General features: G+C 54.9%; 1 protein-coding gene across 5 annotated transcripts in view; it reads left to right on the top strand.

Moving 5' to 3' along the window:
• The window catches only part of RBM5 (RNA binding motif protein 5), a 22,656-nt gene extending 12,557 nt beyond the window's left edge, over window positions 1–10,099 (top strand). For 2 of the 5 annotated variants that reach the window (XM_057487365.1, XM_057487377.1), the window contains 18 exons: window positions 289–349; window positions 821–886; window positions 1,145–1,305; window positions 1,719–1,816; window positions 2,357–2,444; window positions 2,610–2,687; window positions 2,768–2,840; window positions 3,455–3,540; window positions 3,855–3,960; window positions 4,118–4,209; window positions 5,740–5,901; window positions 6,315–6,464; window positions 6,543–6,614; window positions 7,208–7,387; window positions 7,640–7,714; window positions 8,529–8,626; window positions 8,704–8,833; window positions 9,180–9,497. In XM_057487365.1, the coding sequence (XP_057343348.1) occupies window positions 289–349; window positions 821–886; window positions 1,145–1,305; window positions 1,719–1,816; window positions 2,357–2,444; window positions 2,610–2,687; window positions 2,768–2,840; window positions 3,455–3,540; window positions 3,855–3,960; window positions 4,118–4,209; window positions 5,740–5,901; window positions 6,315–6,464; window positions 6,543–6,614; window positions 7,208–7,387; window positions 7,640–7,714; window positions 8,529–8,626; window positions 8,704–8,833; window positions 9,180–9,314 (1,911 nt within the window). In that variant the 3' untranslated portion in view covers window positions 9,315–9,497. The other 3 variants (XM_057487369.1, XM_036877513.2, XM_057487368.1) reach the window with 3 other exon arrangements.
• Window positions 10,100–10,636: the final 537 nt, after the last annotated feature.

Raw genomic sequence — 10,636 nt, 5'->3', positions numbered from 1 at the left:
TGCCTGTGGCAAGCTGTAGGGTTTTGGGTGAACAGAAACTTTTCCCCAACTTGATCAAAATGGAATTCTACTTCAGAATATGTCAAGATTTGTTTTCTTAAAGGCGTTCACCTGGCAAAACAGTCTGTGCTGGTTGGTTAGTGCACCCGAGCCTTGGATGCCACTTCCTGCTTTGTCATGTTGCTTCCTGGGACTTGCCCGTGGTCCTGTTGCTCTAGCCCACGTTGTTACTAGTAAGCCTGGCCTACTGTCAGAAATGATTACAGATAAAACTTTTTTTTTCTCCAGTGCTGCCTTAACAATTTCAGGAAAAGACTAAAATGCTTCCGATGTGGAGCGGACAAGTTTGGTAAGCCCAGATTCAGCTGTTTGGAATACCTGCATTGGAACCTGACTGATTGGGTCATCTGTGAGCCTGAGGCGAAGTGTAGATTGTAGGGCCTTTGAACCAGTACCTTGTGTGTTTCCCTTAACCCATCTTACCCCAAGTTTGGTGCTGCTGGTGATGGTGAGAGCAGACTCCCTTTATTTCCCAGTTAAGTCTGCCTGCCTGGTTTGTATCCCGCACTGGCTGTTGCTTAGCCCCAAGGTAATGTCAGCCCTCCACTGGGCCACATATGTCCACTGTGTTGCAGTCCACGTTTATTATGCCAGCATCACTGCGGGTGCCCTAGAGCCACAAGCCGCTACCGAGGGAGCCAACGACTGCTCCGTCCGCTTTAAGCCTTGGGGTCTGAGCGCGTCCCGTCGCTAGAACACCTCGGTTGGCTGTTCGCTCGTCCTCAGTTGCTGAGCCTCTCCTCCCCTTCCCTCCTCGTAGACTCTGAACAGGAAGTGCCCCCTGGGACCGCGGAGTCGGTGCAGTCTGTGGATTACTACTGTGACAGTAAGTGCGCGCCTCAGCCTCAGCCCCACGTCAGGAGCTGGCTGCAGGCGGAGGTCTGTTCACTTACCCTTTTACAATGAGCGGCAGCAGCAGCTTCAGTTTGTCCCATAAAGGATTGGTTTTTAGAATATTCTTGTCAAAGTGCGAGACGTACGAGGAGCTGCCTGAAATGGATCTTTTTGTTTGTACTGAAACCTGCCTTGAAAAGCATGGGTGTTGGAAGCACGTATATATGGCATTTTTCTCGCTTACCCCCAGCGATCATACTTCGGAACATAGCCCCCCACACCGTGGTGGACTCCATCATGACAGCGCTGTCTCCCTATGCATCCTTGGCTGTCAACAACATTCGCCTCATAAAAGACAAGCAGACGCAGCAGAACAGAGGCTTCGCGTTTGTGCAGCTGTCCTCCGCAATGGTGAGGTGCTCTTTGCGTCTTTCCCTTTAAAACACACTGAGCCCAAGGGTGGTGGTCCATCTAGCAGTGGTGATCCTGTGTATAGGCTCCTGGGGCCCAGAGCTCAGGGCTGTGTGAGGACGGTCACTCCTGAGTGACACAGGTGACGCGCATACCTTGAGTCAGCCTCGTCCTTCCTTTGTGCTTTGTTCTAGGCTGACTTAGCATTTACTCCTTTAATAGTAGGGAAAACTGTCATGTCCTGGAGGACAAGAGGGTATTTTTTTCCCCTCAAGGGTTCAGATCCACAAACAATAATTAATTGCTGTTCTTTTTAATAGAAAGCTGGATTACTTTGAATGGGATGAGGGGTAGATTAGTAGGAGAGATTTTAATCAGGTGACCACATCACTGTTCCCCCCACTCTCCTTCAGGACGCCTCTCAGCTGCTTCAGATACTGCAGAGTCTCCATCCTCCTCTGAAAATTGATGGCAAAACTATTGGGGTGGATTTTGCCAAAAGTGCCAGAAAGTGAGTGGCTTTATGTCCTTATTTCAAATTCTGCATCTGCACCCTTGTCCAGAGGTGCTGTGCTGGCCACACCCTCGGCCATGTTCTCTCCAAGGGCTCCCCTCCCGGCTGCCCAGGCCCTGTTCCCTCCTGCCCTCAGTACCCAGGTGCCAGAAGACTTGAGAGCAGGACAGAGGCAGACAAGGCAGAACAGGTGCTGTGCAGGCCCATCTGGAAGTGACCCTCCCCTCAGAACATCTGGGTAGCAGTGTGTGCACAGAGTGTCCATCTAGAGACACAAAACTTCGCATTTCTATATCACGCTCACCTGGCAGATGCGTTACTGAGTGGCAGGGTGCAGAGTAGAACAGTGACACTGCAGGGTGAAAGTGTTTGCCCCCTGAGGGACTTGTCTGGAGAGCCTTCCCCACTCTGAAAGGTGGCCTTGCTGGCATTCGAGAGCTCCCAGCAAAGGTGGAGCAGATTGCGGCTTCCTTGGCAGCATGGGGGTGCTGGGGAGCTTGCAGGGATGGAGTCACGTGATTGGATCTGTGGTTTCAGAGACTTGGTCCTCCCAGATGGTAACCGGGTCAGCGCCTTCTCTGTGGCTAGTACAGCCATTGCTGCCGCCCAGTGGTCATCCACCCAGGTAAAGTGGAGGGTCTCTCTGTTCAGAGTAGCGTGGTGGTGTCCCCAGATTCTCCTATGGTGCTCGCCCTGGAGGCTCTCCGAGGGTGTTTTTAGAAAATATGTCCTAGCTGCTTTGCTGGATGTCCATGAAGTTTGTGTCTCCTCTTCTTTTGACACTTTGTAGTCTCAGAGTGGGGAAGGCGGCAGCGTTGACTACAGTTACCTGCAGCCGGGCCAAGATGGCTATGCCCAGTACACGCAGGTAGGTGGAGCTGCCCGACACCCAGCTCTGGTCTCAGGGTCATCTGAGAAGAGCAGCTTTAACCGTGTACTTCTCTCCAGTACTCACAGGATTACCAGCAATTTTACCAGCAACCAGCAGGAGGACTGGAATCCGACCCACCGTCCGCACCCGGTAGTGCCCCTCCTCTCCACTCTGCCCTGCTGACGAGATCAGCTAGATGTTCTGGCTAAACGCGTGGCCCTGCAAGGCTGGGTTGAGTGGGCCACGTTCTGGGTTGTCACCTTGCGCCTAAGGTTCTGGGGAAGGGTTGCCCTTGTGTGTGAGAACTGATCACAGTCTTTCTGAGGCCATGTTGTGATGAGTGTTCATTCTTGGAATTCAAGTCTTTGTTTCCTGTCTTTGACCTTAGGAATCACAGGTGCCCACATAGGTTCAGGTGAGCAGAGAAGTGTAGTCCGAGCGTGGTTCCCAGACAGCAGGCAGAAGGCTCATTGTGAGACCCCTTCACCCGAATTTTGGTTCCAGAATTACAGAAGCCTCCGGTCAAGGCGCTTCGCAACCCCAGGGCAGACAGGAGGCAGCTTTTTCCTGCCCTTCTTAGTCATGCAGAACGCTTCGCTCAGAGGGTCGTGCTCCAGTAGAGATCCTAAAATAGAAGTGGTATAAGTTCGAGGGTACTCGGTGGAGATTAGGTTTTTAAGAGCATTTACAGGCAGAAGGCTGGGTTGGGCCCAAACTGATAAAGCTGTTCTTTGGCCCTTCCTAACCCCCGTGTTTATCATCAGGCACAGCGGTGACCACGACCTCAGCAGCTGTAGTGTCCCAGAGTCCCCAGCTATACAATCAGGCTTCCAATGTGCCCAGCTCTCCGGTAATCCTGTTGTCTTAGTGTGAACTGGTGACTGGTGGGGAGACTGTTAGCTGTGTCGGTGTTCTCCATCCTTCACTCCAGCCTGACTGCTCTCAGATGTAAAATGATGGTGGGGGGGTGTTGGGTGTGGGTGTGGGTGTGGTGTGTGGGTGTGGTGTGAGGTTCCCTTCAGCTTGACCTTGAGGAGGAACGCCGTGGGCATGTGTTGTGTGCAGGGACAGCCTGAGATTGTTGCTCGGGTGCGTCTGCCGGGCTCCTTCGACTATGACAGCAGTGAGTGCGTTCTCTTAGAGGCTTTCCCGTTGATGTTATAGCAAAGCTGCTGTTCTTTCCAGACCGAGGAAGCACAGCCTAGTGCCAGCACCAGTGCACAGCCCCCAGCCGCTGCCCCTGTGGGTGTAGTCCCTGGCACCAAATACGGTAAGCCAAACCCCCAGGGCTGGTGACCGCCAGGGTCCCAGTTACTTTTGTTCAGTGCAGCTCCTCTCCCCCGGGGGGCCTGCTGGGTCGCGGGGCCGCAGGGTTTGCAGCCCACCATTCTCTCCTGGAGTGACCCGTGCCAGGTTTGGTTTTGCAGCGGTGCCCGACACATCCACGTACCAGTATGACGAGTCTTCAGGGTACTACTACGATCCCACCACAGGGCTATACTACGACCCCAACTCGCAGGTAAGTGCACACCCCCACCCCTCAGCTGCACTGGAGACACTGTTTCTGAGGCACGACATGAAATGCTCCTGCAGAGGAGCATGTGCCCAGACTAGTTCTGACAGCTTTAAAACTACCAAGATACAATCCTCTTTTTAGGATTTAAATTTATAAAGGTTTAAAAAATGATTTGATGTATGATGTGCATACAAGAGGTCACAGCTGAAATGTGCAATGTGTTGCCATTTTGCGTGTGTTCACGCCCACATGTGTACCAGCGCTGAGAGGAGGGAGCCCGTGCCTGTGTGTCTGCAGGCCCCACGCTGTGCCTCAGTGACCGCCGTGAGGCGTTAACAGTTAAGGGGACAGCAGCCTTTGTGTAAAGATCTAGATGGAAGTTCTCAAAAATTAATCAATTTAACCATTTACAGCGTACCTTTCAATAGTTTTAATATATTCACCACTAATTCCAGAATGTTCTCAACCCCCCCCCCACCAAAAAACCCCGGGCCCATTAAGCCCTAACTGCCTAGTCTCTCCTCACCCCAGCAGCCACTGCCTTCTGCTTCTGCGGGTCTGCTGCTTCTACACTCTTCACGCAAAAGCCGTCAGATACATGAACTCCTCGAGTCCAGCTTCTTGAACTTAGCATCCCCGTGTATTCTTGAGAGTGGTGATGAGCAGATCTGTGGGCGATGTTTAGTTTTTGGTGCTGTATGTAGCTTTTAAAGAGGAAAAACAATCTTTAACACTCCATAAATAAAGAATTGTTTATGACCAGGAGCTGCATCTGTTGAATCATAAAGTAAGACGCCAGTACTTTTAACAGGAAGTTGACAGTGAGAGCTTCTGGTTTCTGGGAGTGAGGTGTGAACTCTGCAGCCTGAGTCCCGCTCTGGGCCTCTGCACTTCGTGAAGTCTGACCATTCCGTGGGCACTTCCCAGGGGCCCCAAGTTGGGACCTCTGTGTCTGCGACCCTCCTAACGGCCTTCCCCAGTCCCTGCTGAGCCGGCCGGGCCGAGTGGCTGGAGATCAGAAGGGGGGGCGCTGCCTGTCCTTGTACAGCTCTTCCCACACACTTGAGATCAGAGCCTTCACGTGTCCCCTCCCAGGCTCCCCAGCTGGCGTGGCAGCCCCCTGCCCGGGTGCCTCAAGGGGCTGTGGGTTGGACCCAGTGTGGAGCGGTTCACTGGGTGTCACGGACTATGCGATTACAAGCTCCTCCCAAACCACCTGGTTTGTGCAAACTGCCTGTGGAACGGAGGGAGACACATGGCCCTTGGGGTGCCCTCCAGGTCCCAGGAGTAAATCAGTGGGAACTGGACTCATAGGAAGAGGCCGTATTCTACCTCTGCCCACAGAGTACCGTGGGTCTCCGCTGGCCAGTTAGGCGCTTCTCTGGGAGGAATAGGACTGGTCTGCTGCATGTTTTGTGTTCATATATTTAGTCTTTTGGGCAAAACTGTCCCCATGTGGTGTTTGACAAGGTGCTCCCGGAAGGCGATGGCCTGTCGTAGCAGCAGGTGGGCATTAAGGGTGTTGTTTTCCAGTACTACTACAACCCCTCGACCCAGCAGTACCTTTACTGGGACGGGGAGAAGGAGACCTACGTGCCGGCTGCGGAGGCGGGCTCCCACCAGCAGGCCGGCCTGCCCCCTGCCAAGGAGGGGAAGGAGAGAAAGGAGAAACCCAAGAGCAAGACAGCCCAGCAGGTGAGGCGTGGCCTGGCAGGGGGCCCGCTTGCTGGTATCGAGCTTAGTCTGGGGGCTGTTTGGGGGTCATGGCATTTATGCCAGGTTTATTTGGAGTCTTTAAAACTGAGCCCATCTTAAGTTTGTAGAGCATTTTGCAGTTTTCAGTGTTGCCGTACATTGACATTGCCTGCGGCTTAGAGAGAGAGAGAGAGAGACCCTGGGGGGCTCACTCGTGAGCAGGACCTGCTGTCCTCTGCTTGTGTGCGGTAGCGTCTCATGAGAGTGTCTGCAGTAGAAGTGAGGACCAAGGGCTTTTGCTAGAGAGTGGGTGCTTGCGGCGAGCCCAGCGCCTCCTGTCGGGGCCCTGCAGGCTGTGTTCTAAGTGACTCTCTGCCTGAATGTTTTCTTCCATCGTGATTGTCTAATATTAGATCGCCAAAGACATGGAACGCTGGGCTAAGAGTTTAAATAAGCAGAAAGAAAATTTTAAGAACAGTTTTCAGCCCGTCAGTTCCTTGAGAGAAGAAGAAAGGAGAGAATCCGCTGCGGCAGACGCTGGCTTCGCTCTGTTTGAGAAGAAGGTAACACCAGCAGGAGAGGCCTTGCTTCCCGCTGGGACCCAAGGAAAACCGAGGCCTAACACTTGCTCTATTTCCCAGGGGACCTTAGCCGAAAGGCAGCAGCTCATCCCAGAACTGGTGCGAAATGGAGACGAGGAGAATCCGCTCAAGGTAAGAGGGGCACAGTGTCTGAGGCCAGACCTGCCATTTGTGTCTCACCTCGGGTCTCAGCCGCATTTGGCATGTGGGACTCCCACGTAAAACGGGCTGCAGTCCTTGTTGGTGGGTATGTGGGGCAGTTCCACAGGCTCTGTATCCCTGTGTGAGAGCAGGTGAGGTGGAGCAGTGAATGAGGCCTGAATTCTTAAGCTCAAGTTAATTTCATTTTGCTGCATTTGTAGTTTGAACAGTCTTGAAAGAGAACGTTAAGACAAGAAAAAACATACTTTAGATAGAGACAGGTCTGGATGGATCATTACTCTGATCTGTTGCATTTGGAGTATTTATATGTGGTCAGTAGTCTGATAACAGCCATCGAGGAACTCTTCTTCGGCCCAGGAGGATAGGTGCTCGAGGCTGTCAGTCCTGGTGCTTGAGGACCTGCCTGGCCCATACAGTTGGGTGAGGTGCAGTTCACCCCTAAAGCGTAGCCTAGAGCACTGGGCATCCACCCACGTCTTGGATTTGGCATTGTGTGTTACCCAGATGCATTACCATCGCTCTCTTCTGTGTGTTTCCAATGACACGCCTCCTTCTGTCCCCAGAGGGGCCTGGTTGCTGCCTACAGTGGCGATAGTGATAACGAAGAGGAGCTGGTGGAGAGACTTGAGAGCGAGGAAGAGAAGCTGGCCGACTGGAAGAAGATGGCCTGCCTGCTCTGCCGGCGGCAGTTCCCAAACAGAGACGCCCTGGTCAGGCACCAGCAGCTCTCAGACCTGCACAAGGTGGCCCAGTTTCTTGGAGCTGGTCTGAGGCAGGGAGGGGAGTGGGGGGAGGCAGCAAGGTGGTGTGAGTGCCTTTAGAAGTTGTCCCTGGTCACAGAGCAGGGAGGAACCCGGCAGGCGCCCCCCAGGCCTCTGGTCCTTGTGCCGCAGCACTGAACTGGGCTCCAACTCAGAGCGCGACAGGTGTCAATAGTGTTAGGACATTTCAGATTAGGGGTCTGAATCTAAACATTTGTAAAATCTCTTGTTTAGCAAAACATGGACATCTACCGACGGTCCAGGCTGAGCGAGCAGGAGCTGGAAGCCTTGGAGCTGAGGGAGAGAGAGGTGAGGGAGGGAGTGTGCCCCTAGGAAAAGTGTCTTGGGGTGTCTTCCTTCAGCTTTTATTCGCAGCACATAGTTCCAGTCCTGGGGGCAGGGCCGATTTGTCGTACACTCGGGACCCACACGCTGCCTGTCCACGGGAGTGGCGGACAGGAGTGCTTCCATGGGGCTGCTGCTCAGTCTGAGCGCCAGTACTTGCTGGCAAAGCACTTGGGTGGCAGTGAGGTGTGAGTGGGCGGAAGCTGTGGGCAGGGCAAGCCTGGAGCAAAGGCAGGAGAGGCTTTGAGGCCAGGAGTGGGCAGGCGCTGGGGCCGCTGACCTGGGGTTTGAAATGCCAGCAGGAGGGCCATGGGTTAGCAAGCAGTAAGCCAGTGGGCACATTACATGCAATTTCTCACCCCAAGATGATTCTGAGGTGTCTGTAGTTAGGACTTCAGCTTCTCCTGTTTTCCTCCACTTTCACGGTGCCAGCTGCCCAGGCACAGCTGAGCGGGTCCCTGGGAGCCTCCGTGACCTGTCTCACATGCTGAGGCTCCCTCTAGGACTTTAGCAGGCGGGACCATCACCCCGTAGGCTGGCTGAAGAGCTTGATGAGTGGTAGCTGATTAAATAAAAGTGGTTGTAATGGACACACGTGGGCCCCAGCTTCTGCGCAGCCCCTCTCTGCAGACCTGTCTTTGGAGATGGGGCGGGGCAGTGCAGGGACTAGGGCATGTGGTGTTTGGGGCCACGCTGCATGTCAGGGAAGCACAGGAGGTGCCATAGGCTGTCACAGAGGGTGCCTGGGCACCTCTAGCAGTGGTCGCTCTCCCCGCAGATGAAGTACCGGGACCGGGCCGCAGAGCGGCGAGAGAAGTACGGCATCCCAGAGCCCCCAGAGCCCAAGCGCAAGAAGCAGTTTGACGGTGGCACTGTGTACGTGTTGTGCTCATCTTCCACTTCGTTCACTGGGCTCTGGCCGTCTGATGTGACCGCGTGTTTGCTCCTGACAGGAATTACGAGCAGCCCACCAAGGACGGCATCGACCACAGTAACATTGGCAACAAGATGCTGCAGGCCATGGGCTGGCGGGAAGGCTCGGGCCTGGGCCGCAAATGCCAGGGCATCACGGCCCCCATTGAGGTGAGCGTGGACGCAGCCCTCCCCACCCCATCCCTGCAGCCCCCCCGGTCCACCCTCCTCAGATGTCAGCCGGGGGTATCAGCATGGCGTCCTGCTTGCTTTCTCCAGTCTTCCGGTATCTGGGTAAAATTTACCTCTCTTAAGGGCTGTGTCTCTCCTTAGCTATAAAGCAAACCCTGTGTTCATCCTCCTCAGACCCATGTGGCTTAGGTTGGACTTTCAGAAAGCACTGGGCTTCGATCTCCTTTTGGGTGCATTTGGTCACATATAAAACAAGTCGGGTGGGATTTGCACCCATGAGAAATCCTTGAGCTGGTCGGGGCTCAGGCCCCCACTGGTCTTGCAGACGGGAGCCACGCTGCTTGCCGCCCCTCCCGGCCGAGGTGTGCCCCGTGTGAGTGAGTCTCCCGACCACAGGCTGTCCTCTGCCGACGGCGGCGGTGCCTGGGCCCTCCCCAGGCTTCAGTGCTGCCCTTTGTGAGGGCGGTGTGGCCCCTCCGCCTGGCTGCCTCAGCCCATCGCACTCCTCGGTCCGTAAACCTCCCGGGCTCCAGTATGGAGTCCTCGTCTTCACACACAGCCTCCTTTCCTTTGCCCCTGGGGGCTGACTGAGGGAGTGGGGGCAGCCCATGCCCTCCCCGCAGCTGCTGACAGAAGGTTTGTACCCCAGGCCCAAGTGCGGCTAAAAGGAGCTGGACTGGGAGCCAAAGGCAGTGCCTACGGCCTGTCGGGTGCGGACTCCTACAAAGACGCCGTCCGGAAGGCCATGTTTGCCCGATTCACGGAGATGGAGTGAGACTCGGGGTGGGGGGCGCTCTGAAGACATGGGGCCCCCGCCTCAACCTGCTGTCTTGCCTGTCCCTTCCAGGACGCACCTTGTGCTATGGTCAAGGTCTTAGGGGAACCACCTCATGCTGCAAGGAGGCCCTTGTGTGGGCTGCGTGCTGGGTGGCCAGCCTGCCTGTCGGAGGGCTCGCGGGCTGGCCGAGGGGCAGTGGCTCTGTTATCCTCAGTGTACATAGTGTAGCGCAGCGAGTGTACATTGTAGCCCACGTCATGGCTCCTCAGCCCTTGCATCCCTACAGCTGTGGGGGTGCCCCAGCCAGCCTGTTACATCCGAGTTGCCTCCATTTGTTGCTGTGCTGTCTTTTCTTGGCAACTGCCTTGTGTATATTTGTATATGACACGTTTGTACAGAATTTTGGAAGATTTTCAGTCTAGTTACCAAATCTGGCTCCTTTACAGAAGAAATACCTTGAAAAATAAGTCTTTGTGTCTTTATTTGGTGCCTGGGTGGTAGAGCCTGTGTGAACCGGTCAGGCCTCATGGTGGCACAAGTGTGTTCACAGTGACTGACGAGGAGGGCATGCGTCTCCCTTGCCCCCGTAGTGACACTGTTCTGAGATGTTTAAGTTCAGGAGTTAACATGTTTTCGGCTCCTGCTGGAATAACCAGTCAGCTCTTCCCCTTCGTTCCTGTTGCTCAAGACGACGGTGAGTGGGGCCCTGCGGGTGTCCCATCTCACAGGCTATCCTCCGTGAAGGCAGGTCCTGCTCTGCAGGGGGGTCTCCTGCCCTTGGCCGGATGTGGGTGAGCCGGAGGGCCTGAGGCAGCTGCTGAGGAGAGGTGCTCAGGGATGCCACCCAGTTGCCCACTGATGTCATTTTGGCCAGCAAGGCCATCCATGCCTGGTGAGGGTAGGAAGTGTGCCTGCATCCAAAGGCGCCCCAGGACCGAATGGTGATAGCCCATCTGGCGTCTCACTCTGGGGGTCGGGGAGACGCTCCTTGCCAGAGCCAGGAC

The sequence above is a fragment of the Manis pentadactyla genome, chromosome 1, assembly GCF_030020395.1.
Source record: "Manis pentadactyla isolate mManPen7 chromosome 1, mManPen7.hap1, whole genome shotgun sequence".
Taxonomy (NCBI): Eukaryota; Metazoa; Chordata; class Mammalia; order Pholidota; family Manidae; genus Manis; species Manis pentadactyla.
The sequence above is the reverse complement of the archived record's forward strand: the minus strand, read 5'-3'. Positions and strand labels throughout refer to the sequence as shown.